The sequence below is a fragment of the Schistocerca nitens genome, chromosome 5, assembly GCF_023898315.1.
Source record: "Schistocerca nitens isolate TAMUIC-IGC-003100 chromosome 5, iqSchNite1.1, whole genome shotgun sequence".
NCBI classification, from domain to species: Eukaryota; Metazoa; Arthropoda; class Insecta; order Orthoptera; family Acrididae; genus Schistocerca; species Schistocerca nitens.
This window is the reverse complement of record NC_064618.1, coordinates 789,939,400-789,962,633: the sequence shown is the minus strand read 5'-3', so window position 1 is coordinate 789,962,633 and position 23,234 is coordinate 789,939,400. Positions and strand designations below refer to the sequence as shown.

General features: G+C 37.0%; 2 protein-coding genes across 3 annotated transcripts in view; one reads left to right on the top strand and one right to left on the bottom strand.

Moving 5' to 3' along the window:
* The window catches only part of LOC126259671 (inositol polyphosphate-4-phosphatase type I A), a 272,253-nt gene extending 261,469 nt beyond the window's left edge, over positions 1-10,784 (bottom strand). The window contains exons 1-2 of one of the 2 annotated variants that reach the window (XM_049956616.1): positions 10,461-10,784; positions 10,230-10,363 (exon numbers count right to left, since the gene is read on the bottom strand). In XM_049956616.1, the coding sequence (XP_049812573.1) occupies positions 10,230-10,347 (118 nt within the window). In that variant the 5' untranslated portion in view covers positions 10,348-10,363; positions 10,461-10,784. The remainder of the gene's footprint in view (positions 1-10,229; positions 10,364-10,460) is intronic. The other variant, XM_049956617.1, reaches the window with a different exon arrangement.
* Positions 10,785-13,312: 2,528 nt separating this feature from the next.
* Positions 13,313-23,234, top strand: part of LOC126259672 (ubiquitin carboxyl-terminal hydrolase isozyme L3) — a 28,080-nt gene continuing 18,158 nt past the window's right edge. Inside the window, exons 1-3 of the mRNA XM_049956618.1 lie at positions 13,313-13,474; positions 17,773-17,918; positions 17,994-18,135. Of these exons, the coding sequence (XP_049812575.1) occupies positions 13,364-13,474; positions 17,773-17,918; positions 17,994-18,135 (399 nt within the window). The 5' untranslated portion in view covers positions 13,313-13,363. The remainder of the gene's footprint in view (positions 13,475-17,772; positions 17,919-17,993; positions 18,136-23,234) is intronic.

Below are 23,234 nucleotides of genomic sequence, written 5' to 3'. Positions count from 1 at the left end.
CTCACAGGCCCTGAATTGGGTTGGTCTAGTATGATCCAAATGCTCTCATGGTGGACAGCTTCTAACATCTTAAGATAGGAGGTATGTGTTGGCCCAAAAACAGAAATCTTGCTGCCATACTTTAATTATGATTTGAGAAATGTTTCTAAAACTGCAGGGAGCGGGACCTGTCAACTATTCACACATCTCTGCTGATGCATTTCAAAATATTCAATGATTTTATGCTCTTCGTTTGCATGTCTTTCAGGTGCACAAGCCACGTTAATTTCGTGTCAAATCAGAGGTTCTTAATACTTCCTCAAATCCCTCATCTCAAATGACCAAACTGACCTATAAAAATCTGTAAAATGCCAAAGTGTGACACTCATACACCTACTCAGTTATTGTCAAAGAAGGTGAGACAAAAAGAACTTTACAAGTTTGGAATGATGTAGAAATTTATTGAAAGAACTTACATAATCAGTAGATCTGTCACTGTGTAGTAACTGACCTCAAGTGTGATTCACTTAGAGCACCATTACTCCATTCTGCAACCTGGAGTGCCAGAGTAGTGCACTGTTAAAATGACTACTTTCACTGGTGCAGAGCATACTCGCTTGATTTCATGAAATGAACTCTGCAACAACTGTTCAGCATAAATTGCGCTAAACAATCTCTAAGCATGCCTTCAATTTACTCTTGGCACACGAACTTTGCTGAGACGAGTTGTTCACTCAGACATGATAAATCACCAGGTCATCCACATGTTGATGATTATGTCGAATAGGTTAGGTAAAGCTTTACCCACAGTCCACAAAAATAAACAGGACATGCATCTCGCAAGACCAGCATTCCACAAAAGATATTTGGTGGGTACTGCCTAGACATTTACGTACTTGAAACCATACATATTCAAAATGGCACAGAACATCTGTGATGCAAATTAGTTTGCTTGTGGGGAATTCAGTGGGGACAAGTTACATAGGATAGAGGCTGAAGAGACATTCTTGAACACAATAATCTTCAGCGATAAGTCAACATTTCGTATCAGTGGCATGATGAACAGCCACAACTGCATAGAATGGGGCAGCGAAAATCCAGATGCAATCCTGGAACACATTCGTAGCAGCCCCAGAGTTAATGTGTTTTGTGCCCTTAGCAGATTGAAAGTGTACAGTCCTTTCTTCTTCATGGTGAAAAGTGTCATTGTTTTAATTCCACAGATCAATGAAAGTGACTGAGATGGGATGGTTTATTACCAGCACAAAGGTGACCACCTCATTTCCTCATGGAAGTTCGAGGTTTCCTCCATAATTGCTTCTCAGGCTGTGACAGACTAATTGCATGGCCAGCACACTCCCCAGATTTGACACCACTGCATTTCTTTCTCTGGGGTTTCATTAAAGACCATGTGTATGTTCCTCCCCTACCAAACAACTTAGTAAACATGTAAAATCGAATCTACCCTGCCGTTGCACAAATTATGCCGAATTTGCTGCTACAAGTGTGGGAAGAAAGTGAATACCGGTGGGATGTTTGCGGCATCACAAATGGTAGTGACATCGAACCAAAATGACACTTGGCATTTTTATGTGCAACTTGAGGTTGTTTGCTACAAAATGTCACACCTACCAATTCTGTATGTTTTCTCCATAAATTTATATGTCATTCCAGACGTATAAAGTCCGTTTTGACTCACCCTGTACTTCCTATCTGCTTATATTCTTCTACGGATATCATATATTTAACAAACTAAAAATGTACTGCACTATGTAGTACTTATGTTTTCCTTAAAAATTAGACACACTAATGTTCTACTAATGTTATAAGTAAAATTTCACCTGGAAAGTCTTCTATAACCTAACACAAATGTTTCTTGTGAGACTTTCTTATATAAACGACACAATCACAGACTTAACCATATTCTGTAGCCTACTTACAAGTATTCCCAATAATGACTGAGTAAAACACAAAAATCCAGTTGGGTCATTCCACATCAAATCATCCAGAAATTTAAGGAAATGACACCCATCGTCACGCAAATCCTTGAAATTTTGGATAGTGGAAGTTTACCTAGATGTATTCACATTTCCAAAATGTAAATCTTGCAGGTCAATTACTTTTTCTCTTCTGATAAAAAGAAGTTGTATAGATTCAGGAATTCAGGCTTTCATAGACAAGCTCCTTTATAATTTAAAAATGCAACAATTCCTACATTTTTTGCAATGGAAGCCTGAAATTTTTTTTTTTTTAGTTAAAGAGGAAGGTTTATATTTTTATAGTCATGCTTCTTGTAGTGAATATACATCATCTACATCTCAGAAAAAACTGTAAATAACTTCTTTTAAACAAAATCCATGCATGGACATTATGATTTATTTAAGGTATTCCCCCCTCATAGATATCTTTGAAAAATTTACAATATTATTATAAACAGCCTATTCCATTATGTCACACAAAAAGAATCAGTTTGTAGAAATAATGGTAAGTGTGAAAAACAACATTATTATAAAAGAAATATTGAAGTTGCTAATTCATGACTGTTTTATTGCCACTACATGTATTATATCATCCAGTTTCTTTGTTTTGAGTCATGTGTTCACTGAGCATGCAGTTCTCCGTTCTTGTACTGAGTTGTACCCAGAGTCAATTATTGGTTAAAAATTCAATTGTTGCAGTTTTCAACTATTCATTCCAAAACAAATGTAAGTCCCCTAATGTTACAATAATAATGTGAAATACTTTTGTAATGAAACAACGGGATAGAATGATTTTTTCATTATTTAATTATTTTTTAGGTTACACCAATCCTCTTGAATTATTTACGACAAATATTGGTTTTATGACTGAAGCAGTATGGAAAGAACAAGTAGGCAGTGTTTTCTTGGGCAGTATCTGCAAGATATATGTGATAACCTGACTTGTGTGAATGAACCGACCAGTGAAGAACAAAAACTTTTATTATGGCGAAGTGACATGGCGAAGTGACAGTCATTCATAATGTGATTTAATTGTTTTGTGTGTGTTAAACGCAAAGATAGGCACCTCTCTCTACATAAGAAAATTTGCTGTGATTCCTTCAAGCCCCATAAACGATCTGTTTCTTCGGGATTGCATGAAATTAACTTAGAAAAGGCAAAGACCATCAAAATTAGAGACTTTAGCATTATTCCTGGGGAGAAAATGTGTCCAACCTCTATCAAACTTATTAATGAGAACAATCAAGTGACGACTCATCACCAGACTATATAAATGACAGTAATGTGAAGGTACAGACTCCTGAAAAATCTGTGCTCAATACTAGCTTAACTAGCTTAGGAGTATCTCCTGCAAAGCTGCATTCAGTTGCTTGGCATAGTCTGTATGCAGCAGCCAAACGAAAATTGGAATCAGGAGCTGGGGCTCTGAAAACTAAAATTTCACATAAATATCAAGTTGAGCTGGCTGCTGATGCAAGCACTATCCCTGAAAGTGATTTAACAGAACTGGAAGAAAAGGCAAAACATCATGATGAACTCATGGACAAAATCAAACCGAAACTTAAATATGCAAATAATCGTGAAAAAATTCAGTTACTTACTCTTGTTCCGCCAACTTGGTCTTGACAGAAAGTCAGTTACGAATTTCAGGTTTCTGAATATTTGGTATGACAAGCAAGAGCTCTTTTAATGGAGAAGGGTATTTTATTGATGTCTGAGGAGAAAAGAGGAAAGACATTGCCACATGATACAGTGTAAAAAGTAAAGAGTTTTTATTTGGATGATGACAACACAAGAATAATGCCTGGGAAAAAAGACAAAGTGAGCACCAGCAAAAATACCTATGAACAAAAGCGTCTTGTTTTAAGTAATTTAACTGAACTGTATTCTCTCTATAAAAATAAGTATTCTGAAGACAAAGTAGGATTCTCAAAATTTGCTTCTCTTTGACCAAAACAGTGGAAAGTTGCAGGATCATCAGGAACATATACCGTATGTCTGTGCTTTTGCCACCAAAACGTTATATTGCTTCCAAATTCCATTTCTATTAAAGAAACATACCAAGATCTAATTAAAATAATAACACGTGATATAAAAAACTGAGCCTGTATGCTTCATCTGTGTGAAAAATGCCCCACCAGTTGATTGCTTCAAACCCACTTAGAAAATGAAATAGAAGACTATGATCCTGATGAGATGGTTCAGTATGGTGAATGGGTATCAACTGATAGAGTGACTAAGTGTTCAAATCACTTCTCTATCAGAATTCTGTGACACACTAATTAAGAAAATTGAAAAACTTACTAGACACTCTTATTTCTCAATCGCAATTTGATTATCTGAAATGAAGAAGGAAACACTTGATGATCTGTGTTAATTTTAATGGACTTCAGTGAAAATCTTAATTATGTTGTTCATGATAAAGTACAGGGCACCACTGGAAAAACAGCAGCTGCACTCTTCACACTGTCCGTATATATATTACAAATTGGAAAAAACAGTTACATGCAAAATGTCTTTGTATTGTTTCTGATGATCTAGAACATGATGTTGCCTCGGTGTACCAGACTCAGAAGACTGTACTGAATTTTTTGAAGTGTGAATATCCAGAAATTCATCTTGAACATGTCGAATATTTCACTGATGGCTGTGCTGCACAGTATTAAAACTAACAAGTTCAGAAATATCTGCTACCATGAACACAACTTCATCATAAAGTGCAGCTGGTCCTTTTTGCTACCAGCCATGGCAAATCTCCCTGTCATGGTATTGGTGGCACTGTTAAAAGATTTGTCACAGAAACAAGTTTACAAAGAGTTTATACAGATCAAATACTTACAGCTTCACAGGTATTTGAATTCTGTCATGAGAACCTACAAGGCATTTCAGTTCCCTTTGTTTCAAAAGATGAAATGGTACAAGTCAGACATTATCTTTCTCAGCGCTTCACAAGTGTAAAAACAATCCCTGGAACACGATCTATGCATCACATTGTACCAATATCACAAACCAAAATTGGAGCAAAAAGGCTGAGCTGTTATACGGATTTTAGTATCGCGAATGATTTCTCAGGTGTACTTCCACCACTAATGCCAGAATGCACTGAGCAGCCCAAATGCTATGCTGCATGTGCAATGACTCTTCTTGATATTTGGGAATTGCTGAGAAGGTGAATTGTGAAGAAGGAGATGTTACAGTAAGGTTCATGCATCCTCACAGACCATCCCCATCCTTCTATTGGCCTGATAATGATGTTTGTGATGTTTCTTTCTCTCATATTCTGTGTGAAGCTGATATCACCACAGTAACAGGCCGTACTTATTCCCTGAGCAAAGAGACCTCAAAGTTGGTGGAAGAAAAGTGGTTCTCATCTAAAAAAATGTTACCTAAGCATCAAAGTGTCTTGTCGCATGTGTAGTCCCGAATCAACTTGAATGCAGATTGCAGAACCTGCATTTTGTGCAGTGTTGACAATATTGGCTTTTGACAAAATACTATGTATTTGTACATTGAGTTAATTTGGTTATGGCAGAAGTAAAAAAGTGTTCATATGTCATGCAATGTACAAGTTGCCCTTTATTTCATAATGAGTAATTTTGTTTCATATATTGCAATTTTTGTTCAATTTGGATAAAAAATTATTATTTGGAGATCATTTTAATTTTTTCAGTGTTTTCCAGAGGGGGGCAATTGTCCAAAATATTTTTTTCCAGATTTAACAAGAAAATTACATAAAATCAATTTACAAAAATTTAATTGGATAATTTTAACATGTTTTCAGAAACTACATGTCCAAAAGGATAGTCATGGAAAAAACTGTCAGCATACCATTTTTTGTTTAAAAACTGCATCCAATTTTCAAATTTTTACAGTTTGCTTTGAAGTAACGCATTGCATCAAACCTGCAGCAATTGCTACCAACAGAATGTATATAAAGCAATAAAAATTGACAAAAGTTCATGATATTAGATACAAAAGCAGTACACAAAATCTCTGTTCAAAACTAGATAATGGGTGTCATGGCCTGGATGACTTGACATGGAATGGCCCAACTGCAAAGTTACCTCATGGTCTTAAGGCATATGGAGGTGTCGGAAAAATTGTAGGTACACCCTGATTCAATGGCTAAGTCCTACCTTTCTTTCTCGTGTTCTCTCTGACTGAATCCCATCGACCTTCAGAAGGTGCTGCCAGTAATCAAGGCAGTACATACAATTCACCCAGGAATGAACAAAATCTTCCTATATGAACAACTGTGGTTTGGGCCTGCAATTGTATTTGAACATTAACTGAGAATGTTGATTCGACTACCTGACAAGGAACTTGGTATCATGGAATGAATTTCTTAGTTTTCCCTTTGGAACTTGAAGTTTAATTAGCATTAACCACGGCCCCATGTGACACCTATGTAACGTGGCTTTTATGTAACGTGGCTTTTTTAATGTGGGTGCTTTCCTCTTGTTCTAAAGCCTTTGTATTCACTTTTTTCATCTGATGCCAGATACTTTTTACAACCTTTTAGCAAAGTTCAGACAGATAATGTATCCTCACCCAGAGTAGGTTGACATAATTCAAAAGGTGAGAGCATTTTCCAACCAAAAATAACTTCATAGGGCTAAAGGCCTGTGTTTTTAGTGAATTTTTGAGTTGTGTATGCACACAACAAATTGCAGGAGGGTATCCCAATTATGGCTACTATTAATGTTATAACTTAGTATTTTACACAATGTCCTGTGAACACTCTCCATTCTGTCATTTGCTTGTGTACGCAGGGCACTAGTACATAGCGTCTTCACACGTAATGGTCGACATAACTACTTCAATAGCTCTGACGAAGTTCATGCCCCGGTCAGTTGTTATAGCATGCCAAATTTAGATAACCATTGGTTTGTCAAAGCTTGCACAACTTTTTCTGCTTGTTGGTTTGGTATAGTGTTCAAGGCCAATTAATGTGACAAATGATGAATTATGGTCAGTAAAACAGTGTGCTGGAAAGTAATGGCTCCCAATTTGTTTTCTGCTCTCAGTATCAGTTGTGGTATTGTATGTTTTGCATATGGCTTCATCAACTTTTCCACTTCGCTGATCCAAATTGCAGCCTCAATGCTAGAGGGCTCTGAATTTTTTTGTGCAACTAGGCAGTTCACGAGAAACAGCTTGCTGTAATCTAGTTTCTCACCACACAAAACGAGAGACGAATGAAAGCTGTGTACGATGACAATTGTATCAACATCAGTAATGTTTAACATTGGATTGTCTGGGCTTTTAATGAAAGAAACAGTGGTGTTAATCTCAACACGTGTGACAGAGCTCAGAGTGGATGATCGCGATCGCAGACAGCATCCGATGAGACTCATCAGAACTGCGTTGAGGAACTTACCACAAAAAACTGCTGGATAACAAAAAGCACAGCTCCCATGTAAGTGTGGAATATCATAATTGCACATATATGCCATCACTGCAGAACTGCGGTACAGGAAACCACATGCATGGCAAGTGCATCGAATGTTCAATCCTAACATGAAATAGAGGATACTGGACATGTCTCGTCAATTTTTTTGCATTTTGAGTGTGAGGGCAACAGTTTTCTTAACGATCTGACAAGTGATGAATGTTTGGTTCACCATTTTGACCTTAAAAAGAAGTGAGCAACAATATAGTTATTTTAGAAAGGATCACCAACGCCAAAAAAGTTCAGGGCTATGCTATCAGCAAGCAAAGTCAAGTTCACAGTGTTCTGGGTTGTTCAAATTTGGGTGCATTTGGAATTCACACCTAAATGCACCACCATAAACTCTGAAAAGTACTGAGACATCCTCAGAAAAGTGAAAGCATGAATTCAAAGAGTTCATCCACACACGAGGCACCCTCTCCTTCAGCAGCATGACAATGTCAGACTACACAAACCTCTGTGGCCATCAGTAATTGTTGCAATGAGGCAATCCAGTGCTCAAAGTCTCTACGTCCAGCTACAATGTAATCATAGGCTTGCCTCAATACTTCACCCCATAAACAGGCTGGTACAACTATGCAGCGACCACATGGTATTTGCTTGTTAAGCACTCCATCATCAGAGTTGAACTATGCTTGTTTTGCAGGCCCTTGACAATAGGGAATGGCAGCTTGAGCTCTGCACCACTCTTCCGTACTTACTCCAATGCATTCTATGGCACATACTTTGATACTTAACCTGTCTGCATTGCTATGAAATTTTCTTGGATGATGCACTACCTCTAAATCAAATTCGTTTAGCTGTAAGGCCCAGGAGGTTAAATGGCTCATTGAATCTTCTAGTTCCTAAAGCCACTTTAATGCTGTGTGGTCTGTTCTGACAAAATGCCCCCCCCCCCCCAATACAGATAGCAAGGGAAATAGGTGATGCCAAAAGCTAGCACTAGAATTTCTTTTTCTGTAGTTAAATAATTTCTTCCTGCTTTATTCATCTGTCTGGAGTATATGCTATAGTGTGTTCTACCCCATCCACCTCTGGTCTTAGGACATAGCCTAGAGTCTGACTGCTCTAGTCACACAAGTTAAACTGTTTTCAATGGTCAGGAAAAATAAGGACAGGATCAGTGATCAATAATAAAAGCTTCATCGCTATCCCAAGTCCAGTGAGATTTTATTCCTTTTTGTTAGCAAATGTTTTAGGGGGTGTTGCTACCTCCGTAAATTTTGGAATGCATTTTCAACATAAATTGGCGATCCCAAGATATGGCGCACTACGTTTACCGTTTTAGGCATTGGAAAATCCTTTATGGCTTGCACAAGTTGTGGTTTGGTATGCACCCTATCCTGACCAATAATGTGGTTTAAAAAGTGTACCTACTGCAATGTGAAGTGACAATTTTTTGATAGTCAGTCCTTCTGCATGCAACCATTCAAATACTTCTTTCAGAGCCACTATGTGCTCCTGTATGTCCTTGGAGAATACTATTATGTCCTTTACATACAGCGAGCATTGCTTTGGTTTCAGGCACTGCAGCATCGCGTCTAACAAGTGTTGGAAAGCTACCAATGCATTTTTTAAACTGAAAGGTATCCAATATTACTGAAAGCGACCAAGTGGGACCAACACCACTGTTTTAGGCTGATCTTCCACTGCTATTTCCAATTGGTGACACCCGCTATGCAAACCAAAGGTCTACTGTGTCTGTGATACTGAGCATGAGGTAGGTGTCAAACTGTTCATTGGTTTAGAAATCTTTAATCACAATAGAACCTACAAGCACTTTTCCTATCTGAGGGCTTCTTTGGCAAAATTATTACCAGTGCTGAGCAGGACAGTACTTTCTTCTATAGTTCCATCCCAAAGTTGTTGATCATCACACATTGTAAATAATGTGGCACTATGTATGTTTTTTTGAGCACACGTGGCTTGTTCCCAGTGGAAATTCTGTGCTGCAGCAGAGGTGTAGGTGGCAATGGTCCAGTTGGGTTATATAACCCCACATACTTCTCCAATAACTTTTCTCCATATCTACGCTATCACTCCCTTTCAGATGCAACACCTTTCCTCTTAGTGAAATTAAATCACCAGCCTGTCCTGGCCTCTGGTACTGTACCTGTAATTGTCTCATAAATTTTAATCCTTGCACAGTTTTTCTGCCAATAGCATTGTGATGCTTCAACACCTGATTGGTGTCCAGTACCATCAGAATGAATGAGATTCACCGCTGTACAATGTTGCCACTAAAAGGGGTAAAACTGCAGATTTTAATGTTGAAAACTATGAAAATAGGTTGTCTGTGCTGTGAAACAAATTCCCGTTATGTGTAATCAAACGGACAATGAATCTATTGCAAAATCTGCAGGACAAGTACAATACGGATTTACGTCACAGGTAACGAACTTTTTACCACTTCACTGAATGACAGATACCTCAACATAACTAGTATATCCAGAAGCGAACAGACAAAGTGATGTGCATATTTCCTTTTTCCATTTTTACACACTTTTTTGTGTGTCCACTACGGACGATAACAATTTCTTTACTACTGAAAACACGCCATTAACAGATGGAAAATATGTTTTTTTTTTCATATTTACAACATTAAGACGGAAGAATTTATTTTTCAATTAGTTCACCTTGTGTTTACAATTATGGGCCAACTGATAGGAAACAATGTCTTAACACATTAAACAATACGTGCCAAAAACACGGTACGAAATTGTAGCTCTATTTTCGTTATAAGGCTAGCTCTAGTAATAGGTACTGTAACAATGAAGTAACCTCTAATGTATCAAAATTACAAGGAAAACTGAACTTACTTTCGGAACGCCGAAAGAAACCTTCCTGCCTTTCGCGCAGGAACAAAACACCTTCTTTGTCAAATTTCTGTGAAGGCTGCGTGGCTAATGTTGTCAGCTCCTGTTTGTTGAAACGCATCGCGATGACTGTGAGCCTGAGAAATGTACAAAACAGTCCACCGAACTGTGTGCCACCAAGCGCAATTCCAATACATTAATAGAAACCAAATTTTTTAAGCAGCCCTATGATACCTTCAATGAAAGGTGAGAGCGGGTCATGGGATCTTCTGTCAAAAATCAGAAAAACTGCAGTAGTGGGTTGGTGATCACACATCTATCACAAATAACGCGTGCACATAACTACTGCTAATACGCCATTATAAGTTGAAACAGACCACTCTGTCAGCTGGGCAAGAAGCGCGAAATTTAAAAATTAGATGTCAGATTTATGTGAGCCTTTTCATAACAACTACGTCATTTTATTTTTTTATGTAGAGCGTCTGAAACACGCTTCATGCGCTATTGACCAGGAAATATGTCTGTTGATAGGGCCGCATTGGAAATTTCGTCGCGATTTAAGTACATGCCGAGATTACAACAATTTTAAACTATTTATTACTACAAAAGTAATTCGCAATTCCATGTATGTTAACTGTGTGACGGATCTATTTCCACAGACATAAATACTTGACGGCTAAAGTTTTGTGGTAACAAAGGTCAACATATTGTTGATAGTAACTTTTCGTTGTATTTTAGTGTGATTAATTTTTCTTCAGTAAATTTCGAATCAAAGAACAGATGACCAATTTTGACAAATAATGCGTCCTAATTGTCTTTACGTAAATTTCGTGAATCTCCTTGTACTATTGACTCCTCTTTGGACGTTGGATCAATGACAATGTGTGACGTCAACCCCAGCGAAAGCCACCAATGCAGTGAGAGGACGCTGTTCGTAAGTTGTTTGTCACCGGCTCGCAGTCAGTATTGAACAGGTTCCCCTAGAAGTTGCAGCGTTTGTTCTGTGTGCTGGTGTCGTTTGTTGTGAGCTGTCATTAATAATGGCGTGGGTTCCCTTAGAATCAAATCCTGATGTAAGTATATCAGCATTTGTCTGATAACAAATTATTTCATACACTTTTCACTTATGGAGAATTTTTTTTGTTCTAGGTGATGAATAAGGTGAGTTTCCAACCCTCGCACTGTTGTAAGTAAATTGCGCATGTCGACGGATGCTGATCTGGTAAGTTCATGTAGATTGGGTTAAGTTCGAAATCAGCTACTTTAACAGTACCGGTATTTACGAAAAATGGCGGTATCACGAAAGATTCTACCGGCAAGCAAATACTTGAGTACTGAAAATGTTAGTTTTTCTCAACTATGTTCGGAATAGTAAAATCGATTAGGCAGGATTGCGTGACAGGAAGAAGTATTTCACATCATAATTGGTTGTGAAGTATAGTCAAAGTTTGTGTAATAAATCATTAATACCATACATCAAAACTCCTATTTTCTGTGGAAATGGTATAAAATTGGAAATAAACAAAGATGTGTGTGCGGTAGTGTATAGTTAGTGAAACATTTGTAACGTAAAAATCTATTATGCGGGTGCCCACTAAATGTTCGTGTTTTTCAGAAATGTTAGCTTTCGAATAGTAATAAATCAAATTGCTTTAAGGAATAACTGCAGTGCGCAACACATTTTGTTGTAGAGGGTACTACATTCCAGTATTGTTTATGTAATACATGCCGATGCCTTTTAATGAATTTCTGAAGTCTGCTTAAAGGTTTACTTAGGATTAATGTGCTGCAGCGACGCAATCTGAAACCAGTAACCAATCAGTCTGCTCCGCTGCAGTTCACTTCCATGTTGACCCGACATGGACAATGCATAAGACACTACTCTAGTTTCCATTTAATTCATCTACTGTTTGCGGTGCGAGTGTTGTTTTTGTTCCTGCACAACAACCCACACTACATTAGAAGTAGTTTAAGATAATGTAGAGAGATAACTGCTTTAGTTCAGATAGAAGATAAATTAATTGTGATGGGTGACCATAATTTGGCAGTAGGAATAGAAGGAAAACTTGTAGGTGAGTATAGACTGGGGAAATGGTGTGAAAGTGAAAGCTGTCCTGTAGAATTTTCCACAGAGCACAAGACATTTGCTGTGTCAGATGTCGACCCTGCCAAACGTCTATTGGTTATAGACTGTAGATTAAAACTGAAGCAATCACAAAAAGGTAGGAAATTGAGATGGGAATGGCAAACTGATAGAACCAGATGTTAGTGTGTTTTTGTGGGAGCATCAGGGAACAATTGGTGAGAACAGGGTAAAGGAATGCAGAAGACAAATCGGTAGTTTTGAGAGAAGAAACAGTAAAGGCGACAGAAAACTGAAAAGACAAGGCCTAGTAGAAGTCGGTAGATACCACGGGAGATACTGAATTTAATTGATGGAAGACAGAAATATAAAAATGCAACGAATGAAAAGTAATACAGATCTCTAAAACAAGATTGATAAGAAGTGCCCAATGGTTAAGCAGGAATGGCTAGAGGACAAGTGTAAGGATTTCAAAGCATATTATTCTATGTGAAAGATAGATGCTACCTACAGAAAATTACTCTTGGAGAAAAGAGAACTACCTGTATGAATAACAAGTGCACAGATGAAAAACCAGACCTAAGCCAAGAAGGGAAAGCAGAAATGTGGAAGGAATACAGTTTCTATACAAGGGAGATGCACTTGGGGGCAATGTTATGGAAATGGAGGTGGATGTAGATGAAATGGGAGATGTGATCCTGTGTGAAGAATTTGACAGAACACTTGAAAGATATAATAAAAACATGGCCCTGTCAACTGTTCAGTCTGGTGTGTGAGATGAGACACAAGTGAAATACCCTCAGACATTCAAGAAGAATGTAGCTAATAATTCCCATTCCAAAGTAAGCAGGTGTGTCAATATTACTGGATGATCAGTTTACTAAGTCATGGTTGCAAAATACTACTACAAATTCCAGCATCTTGGACCAGAATGCTGAATTATTTAGCTAAGTTAGCTGACAAATTTGCTTGGCCAAAGTTCTTTCATAGGGAGGGGATCTGGAAATACTAGATATTAATCATCTTCTTGTTTCAGTATTTGCAGAAACTGGGCATGCCTTCAAAATGGCAGATGGTTGATGTACTTGGGTTGGATCCAGAGTTGCTACCCTCTGTGCCACGCCCTGCTCTTGCCATTATTCTACTGTTTCCTACATCACCAAAGGTAATTAGAATAAGTTGAATTGTTCAATGGCTTTTCTTATGTTTAGGTATGAACATATGAGGCTGAAATAGATTAAAGTACAGCTACCTGATTAATACATTGTTTCCAAAATATTATTGCTACTTCATTATAAATGCTACTGTTGGCCTTGGGTTTCACTGCTACGTTAAAATTTGATTTAGTGGTACCTTTTTAAGAACTTTTTACTCAAAAAAGTACATCAATGTGAATTTGCATTAGTTATAAAAAATTACATTTCAGATCATAAGATTAGGTATTTTCCTGTCTTATTCAAAGTTGTAAATCTGGTTATTCAGCCACATCTACTACTGAATGTTAACAAATGTTGATTATGGGTCAGTGGCCTTCGTCCCCACCCATAATAAAGCCACAGCTATCTTGGGGTATAACATATTTAGTTTAATAGGAGACATCATTGAAACTGGAAGAAAAGAAGCAAGGAAGCATTAGTTTTAACGTCCTGTCGACAACAATGTATTTAGATAGAGCAGAAGCTTGACTTAATATAGGATGGGGAAGGAAACTGACCCTGCTCATTTCAAAGGAACCACCCTGGCATTTGCCTGTAGCAATTAAATTAAAATTAAACTTCCAAAGGCAATAATGCTGGGCTGTCATTTTGTGACGCTCTTAACCTGTTCTCATCTTGTACCAATAAGATACTTCCTTCATGCCTTATAAGTATGTTTCCTACTTAGTTCCCTTGTATTACCTGCATTTATAAAACATGAAAGGGAATCCATAACCTAACAAAAATGTGATAGATCTACCTGAAAGCCATAACTCTTAACCCTTGGGGTGCTATGGGCTGAATAGTTGCAGCTTTGAAGTGGGTGGTTTGACAGCTGAAGAGGTGATGGATACAGGGACTGTGGTGTTGACGGATGGACAGTAAAGAATAAAATTGAGAGTTTATCCAGTTGCTGAATTTCAAATTTGACTAAGAATCATTAGCTGTTAATCATCAAAATTGAACAGGATATACCATCATAAGCCCTCCAAAAGGAATGGATGGTACTTAAATGTTATTAAAGCAGATGAGTAGGGTCAAATGAAATTAGTCAGGTTCTCTGGAGGGCAATTGGAGCTAAGCTACTTAGTGTTAAAAAGTCACTACATGATCTGGAGACTGCTGATAAAATCTGTAGTCACAAAAATTAGATTTTCAGAAACATGAACAAATACAGGGCAAGGCCCTAGAATAGTGCAAGAAATTCGTGTATGTATTGAAAGGGAATTTGGCACAGCTTAGCCTTTCCTCTTAAAATCCCAGGTTTTTAAAGTATATCTAATTTTCCGGTCCTCCTGGTTAAACCTGTAAGTAGTGCACACCTAGGTTATCTGGTTTTATTAAAGTGACAATGATTTTTGTGCTTAGTATTTGCTGAATGAATGTGGAAGTTTGTGTTGTGAGGACCCATATTAACAAGAAGTCCTGTGAGGTAGTTACTGTATAGCAGTCAGATTTGAGATATGCTTGAACAAGAACTTGCATAAAGTTCGTGAACTGACACTGCAGAACGGCTTGACTATTCTTTTTTACGTAATATTATTCTTAGTTATTCTGAAATATACTGCAGAAAATAGAGTATGTAGAGTAAAAAACTCTCGTGAGTGCTATGTGCCAGGTATTGTTCTTATGGTGAAGAGAGCAGTGCATAGTTCTCACAAAAGGCCCTGAATGTGATATTTCGAAGAGCTTTCATCTCTCACTGTCAAAATTTAATTTTAAAATTGTCATCTCACGGTGTGCTCAATGTGAGAAGTCATTTACTAGTTCTTTGTGTCGGAAACTATGCACACTGTAGTTGGTTACAGTTCTGGCACCGAGTTTTCTGTAATACACAAACTGTCATCCTCCTCACTACATTATTTCACTTCTTGTGCAATGACTTTGGATCATCTTGATTGCTTAGTGACAGATCTTGCATACACATTGAGATAAGCAACTGATCCAAAACACCCATGTTCTGCCATTTTTTAGTTAGATGTAAGTTTGTTCCCTGATCTTTTTTGCTTGTGGACAACTTTGTTTTGTATTTTCCATGTATGAAATCAACTGATCTTCGGCTGTTACGCTAATTCTGTAAAGTTCCAACTTGCACAAGAGTATTGTTGTCAACAAATTAAGTGCATTTGTTAAATTAAAAGATAACTGCTGCCACAAACTGAAGATTTAGCACTGGCAGTGACTTATACTCAAGAATTGCATTTTTAATGCTCATTCTGTGAAGCCAGACTGCAGGCCTAACAGCAAAATGTGTAATGAAACGTCATTATCACACATTCTCAAAAATCTTTAGAAATAATGGCACCAAAAATATTAACCTGAAATTGTTTCGGATCCTAGTGACAGAGCAGGGAAGGTGAGAGACTTCACTATTACAGGAAGTGACTGGGACCAACAATAAGAAATATGACTTAATTCAAACATACACAGTGGGTGAAGAAGCAACTGAAAAACACTGTGGCTAACACAGTTGTGAAATAGGCCTAATTAAATGCTTCGAATAGCCTAACAGTGAGTCAGAGGAATGGAAAATGAAACATTGTGGTTGTAAAACTGTTAAAGAAGATAAAGATAAAAACTTCCTGGCAGATGAAACTTTGTGCCAGACTGGGACTTGGGCATGGGACTTTTGTTCGTTCTCAGAATTGAGAACAGTAAAAGAGTCACACTTTCGTAGCTCAGTTGGTAGAGCACTTGCCCAGTAAAACAAAGATCCAGGTTTGAGTCCTGGTCCAGCACACAGTTTTAATTTGCTATGAAGTTTTGTATCCAAGCACACTGTTACAAAGTGAAAATGTGTTCTGGAAGAGAAACATCAATATTGGGGTGTAAGGTCAGATAAGATAGGAATATCTACATGTCTACTCTGTGAACTACTGAGGTGTGTGGCAGAGGGCACATTCCATTGTAGCTTTTTAAGATTTCTTGCATTCACATATGGAGCACAGGAATAATGTATATTTGAATGCATGTGTGCATGCACAGTAATTAACATTATTCTCACAATCCCTATGTGATTGAATTCTTGAAATTTTAATTACTATCTTATGATAATTGACATCAGTCTGTCTTCCAGTTCAATTCCTTCAGCATCTGTCTCCCATGAACCAAAGAAACTTGTGACCATTTATGCTGCCCTTCTCTGTATACATTAAATATCTTCTGCTAGTCCTATCTGGTACAGGTCCCACACACTTGAGCAATATTCTGGAAATAGTTGCAGAAGTGATTTGGAAGTAATGACCTTTGTAAACTGATGGCATGTCCCCAGTATTCTACCAGTAATGTTATGTCTACACCTGCTTTACCCGTGACTGAGCCTATGTGATAATTCCATTTCATGTCCCTACAAAGTGTTACCCCAAGGTATTTGTATGAGTTTGCTGATTCCAACTGTGGCTCATTGATGTTATAATCATAGGATACTATTTTTTCACATTTCACCAGTCTCTGCATCATGTTGAAATCTTACCAATATTTATGCAGCTTCTTTCAGGTAGTACTTCATTATGGACAACTGAATTATCTGCAAAAGGCCTTGATTTTACTATTAATATTGTCTGCAAATTGAAAAATTTCTACACTGATTGGTGGACTGACAGCTTTCACAATTTTTTGCCTGTCATACCTCTTCTGAGTGATACCTATTTAATTAGAATGGGTATTATTGAAAGTTTTTAGGAGACTATAGTGGTTTTGGATTCTTTAAAAATACAATAAAACTAAAGTATATCCTTTTAGATTTGCTTCAGTGTTTTTATATTGCCATTGGACATTGCGGAGTCTTCTGGATTAACTAATAATTTCTCACGAAGGACAGGACAATGTTCTTAACCATCTGTATGCTTTTATTTTGAAAATTTGTTGAAATAATGAGTCTCTCAATAATTCTTCACCTGCCAAAGCACTCTCAGCTGTAGTTCGGAATGGACTTGATAGCTTTAACTGACAAGTGATATTCTTTGTATTAGTATTCCACTATAGTGAGGTGGTGATGTGATTGTTTTAACATTTTGCTAAGAATGGTGTTTAATCCCATTTTAGGTTGTCTGTAATGGCCCAAATGTGTATTGAACAACTGTGGTGTATATATACATCTTCCTTCGTTCTTCCTGTACTGATTTAGTGTTAAGTCATTGGCATTTCGATGGATCTTCCTTCTAATAAAGTGTACATTGTTAATAAACTTTACAGTTGAGTAAAATGTGATTTTTCCTTGTATAGTAAATAGATATAGGTGGTTTCATCAGATTCTTTTTGTTTCTAGTATGAAGAACATAAGACTCAGCAGGAGGAAGAAGTTAAGGAGAAGGGACAAACTGTTTCGGAAAATGTATTTTATTTGAAACAAGTTGTTGAAAATGCATGTGGTACAATTGCTCTCATCCACAGTGTTGCAAACAACACTGATAAGTAAGTACAATTTTTTGTAATACATGAAGCTCTAAATTTTCCGACAGTGTAAACTTATGCTATGTTATCTTGCAGGATCCAGTTGGGTGATGGCCATCTGAAACAATTCTTGGAAGATGCTCAAGCCCTTAATCCTGATGAACGTGGTGAACTCTTGCAGAAGGCAGATGGAATAATTAACACACACAAGCAGCTTGCTTTAGAAGGCCAGACTGAGGTAGAGGAAGTAGATAACATTAATTTGTGTAGCTGTTAAATGTGTCAATGCTTCCAAATGTGTAGATAATACTTATTAATTGCTATTTGATGGCAACTGATGCTGTGTAACACAGCTGACGCTGTATGGTAACTTTTAATCACAAAGCTTGAAGATCCTTTCTTGAAAAACAAAGGATTGAAAAAATTTCTTTGGCAAAGAACAAAATAAAGAACTTCAAGCAAAATGTTGAACAACTCCTTCATTTGTGGAGTTAAATTCTACTTCATTACTTGCTGTTAATTAATTTTCCATGTATTGTCTGAAAAAACTTACATACTGCTTACCTTTTTTAACCCTAGAACACTGGGGGAGGGGATGTTACATTGCTACTAAACCATCGTATAAGTACAAAATGTTTCTTTTCATACCCTACTGCAGTTGTAAATTTTGTGGGTTTAGTAGTGAGGGTAAAACATATAAGAAACTGAACGTATCAGAATTAGGAATTGGAGTCGTCAGTGAGAGGGAAACAGCAAGGAGCAGATAGTCAAATATTGAGGATTCTTGCTTTACTTTATCACTCAGCAACTGAGAATGCTTGGCCTAAGTGTCAGTATGTCATTGATGTAGTGGTTTATGAACTGAAGACTGTATGTGTGGTCCAGGGCTTTTGTGAAAGCCATTAAAATTGTGCTAAGATGAAATAGTATCACACAATACTAAGACATCAGAATATTCCTTTGATTTGACAGCTAACAATACAGTCCAGTATCTGCACTCATTTGGCCCCATGAAATTTCTGTGGCAACTCTTCTATGATTCTGGGAGCAATAACAGTTAAAATAATTTAAGTTCTTGGTTCCAGAACCAGTCTCACTATTATTTCCTGCCAGGAAAATGTCAAACGTATGGTAGTCTTTTTGTCCCTGTTTGCAACACACCGTCTTTCTATGGAGAGAAGCAGTCAATCCTTTCCATAATATTGTTAATAATAAAGATTCATAGAACATCAGTATAAGAAGTAGGATATGTGGTTTCCATCAGTCTTTAGCTGACTCTGAGAAAGTAAGTCCTAAATTTCCCTTGTTTTTGACCTACAGAAACATTTCAGAGCTACCAGTGCTCAGGAGGCAGTTTTCAAAGCTTGATCCCTCAAATAGATGCAGACATAGTTTTCTGACTTGTATGCCCACATATTAATCACTCTTTGGCAGTTTATTCGTAAGTTGTACCTTTCAATGAATCTGACTGTGGCTCAGTGCTGACATTGATCTGACTTGGAAACTTGAATGTACTTCAACCTGGCTTTCCAAAATTCACTAAACTGGTGACACACTTAACTGTAGACGGTGTCTTACTTATCTGCAGAAGTCAAAAGCACATTAGAAAATGCATGTACTTTATGTATTGTGTGTTCAGGCTCATAACTATTAGACCTTTTGCACTTAATAAAAGCAGCCTCTGCTACTACATTTGCTGTTCAAATTTTTTGACGCTTACTATTGTGTGTGTTCATTAGTTGTCTTCGAAAATTATCAGTTACAATTTTCTGTGCATTCTGAACCAACTTGCATGACACTTTCTCAGTTTTTGTGCCCTAAAACAATCTCAAACTTGTAACTGTTGGTGAACCAAAATGCACCCGCCAATTTACTGTTACTTCATGTAAGTAGTATTAATCTGTCTGGTTTCTTCCTGCCTACATACACTACCTGTCTCATCTTCCTAAATTGGAGTGTAAGTCATTCTCTCAAATATTAAGTGATTAATGACAAAGCTTCGGAGGCACTAGACCATTTTTGTTCTTTCTCAGTTCATGATAGATTTTTATTTAAAAAAATACCTCTTAAAGAGGTAGTAACTGAATCACTGAAAAAGAAATTTCAATGTGGACTTGAAATTTCTGAAACAGGATCTTGTGTGACTAAGTCAGGTAGCAATTTCTAATCAAGAACTGAATTTTGAAAAGGATAGTTGCCACTCGCCATATAGTCATGCTGAGTCACAGGTAGGCATGACAAATATTGTTACATTCCATCCCGCATTCTCCATTGTTTAAGAACTATCATTGGCACACTGTGCACTGTACATTAATCACATGAATTAGCACATTTCTCATTGTGGTTACTAACCATTATTGATGGAACTTTTTGGATAGAGAAGCAAGCTGTGTTAATATAAAGAGCTCGGATAGCAATCCAGTATTGTGAAAAGGAGGAATGCTGAAAGGTGGAAGAAATGATTTGGAAACTGTCACGAAAAGGGAATAACACAGACAGGACATTTTAGGAAGTCTTTCCAGAAAGTATTTAAGTGTAAATGAGTGTGGAAATGAAAGATAATAAACATTTAAGGACAAATGTAGGGCAACATGCATTCTAGTACTTAAACATGGGTTTTTCTGATATTACAGCTGAAACAGTAAAACTTGGCTACTATGTGCAAAATAATGCTTGATATTCTGTGAAATTTTTGTTTGAAAATGTGTCAACATTCATTTAACGATTTTTGAATTTTTAATTACCATTGTTTACATTGTTTATAGAAATTAATCAAGCAATCAAACTGGAATTTCACAGTTTACATATGCGTAGGGGCTAATAAAATGTGTGGAACAGATTTTTAAGGTCATAATTGCTTTGAAATTAATTTTTCAGTTTTGTGTTACCTGGAACTGCTCTATTTTTCTCATGTTTTTTAAAGGGGAATTTTTCTCAGAAAATATAATGGAAAAGTGCTGCACAAGCTTATTCAATAATTCTTAAGAACTATGCCAAATTTTGGTATGTTAGCATGTTAGCTTTCATAGTTCCTGAGAAAAGCTACATAATAGCTCAAAAAAAGTCAGTTTACAGCAATTTGCATTCAGTTTTTATTTCAATTTTTAAGTATACTGCTATACCTCTACTGACTAATGCTGTCCACATCCATAATCTTCCTCTTCTGTGTCTTCCTGTAGTAATCCGCTCCCCTGTCTCCTTTGCCTAGACAACTTCTGCATTTTTTCTTCTGTTAGCTGAGCTTTGTCCAGTCATGTTTCAATGCGTCTTAGTTTCTCCAGTCATTTAAGGATTACGTGGCTTAAATAGTGTTGAATGGATTGGTAGAGACCTGGCTAGTGATCTCTTCATCTGATTCTGTCTAGTTTTCACAAAGCCCAAGGGACCACATGTCTGTCATCATGCAGTCTAAGCCCCTTTGACCTAAAATCAGCACATGCACATGACATTAATAGTGTACAAATGTTTCTAATCAGTTAACCTAAATCCACAGGAAAGCTCATCTTTGGCGCTGTACATAGCATCATCATTTCCTTCACTAATTTTCTTCTTTGGTGAACTCTGTGACTATTGAAAATTTGACCTTCACACTTAACAAGCCGCTTCTCTGACAAAGTTGTTTAAATTTCCTGTACCTTTCAGAAAGTCAACATTTTCTCACGTTTTGAATGTGTGTCCTCTGCTACAACCTGTTTCGAGCATAGCAGCTTGATATATGCAAAACTAAAAACTGAAATAGGTTTGTAGCACTTACTATTAAAAAATGTAAACAAAGGAAAAAAGATGACCTTTCTCACAACCTTCTAGACTTGACTGCCGTGTATTTAGGTTGTGTGAATGAAAAATTAATGCACAAAAAATTTCTAGCATAGAGGTGGGTCACAGTGTAGAAAGAGGGGGTATGGCATGTGCAGACACCCAAACTAAATTTTAAAAAATATTTCTAGCCAGAAGTTGATTATGAGACTTTGCAGTGTTATTCATAAAGAATCGATCTAATAAATTGCACAATAAAAAACTTTATTTTGCTCTACATCTGTCCTTAAGGAAGGAGAGAACAGAAGCTTTTGTCTTGGTGTTTTGGGAGATTGTTGAAGTTTGGATGGGTAGGTCTGATTATTAATAAGAGGTACTCTGTAGTGGAGAAAAAAGAATGTATGGCATAACTAGTTGGCATTAAGACATTGTCAGTTTGGTCATGGAGGAAAATGTGGGTGTAAATCTGTAGAACTCAAAGGCTTGAGATGTACATGGTAACATTTGTGCAGAGATGAAGAAACATGCTCAGCATAGGCAAGTGTGGAGAGCAGCATCAAACTCGTCTGACTGAATACAACAAACTGCAATGAACTTGTGGATAGAATTTTATCCTTCTTACATGATTAGATAACAAAATTTTAGAACTAAAGATGAAATTTGTATGGTCAGATAAGAGCTTTTGTTCAGGAACTGTGTGCTGCTCTCTTTGTTGTAAGTCTAGTCTTCACTATCACAGATAAATTACAGAAAATGAAGTAAGAAAAAGCAAAGAATTTTCATGAACTACAAAATGCCAATCGGAGTGGTCTGCACAGGACTTCCATGTCAAAGCTGGAGACAATGGGATGTGAATATACAATAGATTCTTTCTGAAGCTAAAAACAGCAGCTTGTCACTGTTACTCAGTTCATAAAAAACGAGTTGTCACCTTTCATTTTGACAAATTAAGTCAGCTGTTCACTTACCTGCTTTTCATAGTGCTGGTAGCAAGATTTCTTGAGTTTAGGATTCTGTAAAACCCTGTGTTTTTGTGAGAGTTGTCAACAGTTGTAAGGTTTCATATTACATAGAACATTGTGCCATCCTTACTCATATTGACAAAAGGAGACTGTATAGTATGGACTTTCGAAACCATTTGCAGAATTTAGTAGATAGATGGTATGGATTAAAAATAAAGACAAGAGTGAAGTAATGGTATTTGGAAGAGACAAAGGGACCAATGGCAATATTACTTTGAACGAATGGAGAACCCCTCAAAGTGGTAGACAGTTTCACTTTTGTAGGGAGTGAAATATCTAGTGATGGAAGAATAACCAATAAAATTAGTATGTTACAGAAACAATAAAACATCTGATTTGGAATAAAGTGGTTTCAGAAAAAGCAAAACTCCTTATACATAAGTTACTACTTTCCTATTGTCATCTATGGAGGAGAAACAGTGACAGGATGGGACTGGAGCAGACTGCAGTCAGGGGAAATGAATTTTCTCAGAGCAAAAAAGTTACGGGAAAAACAATAGTGGACAGAGTAAGGAATGTAGATATTAGAAAGGACCTTACACAAGAAAGTATGAGAAGA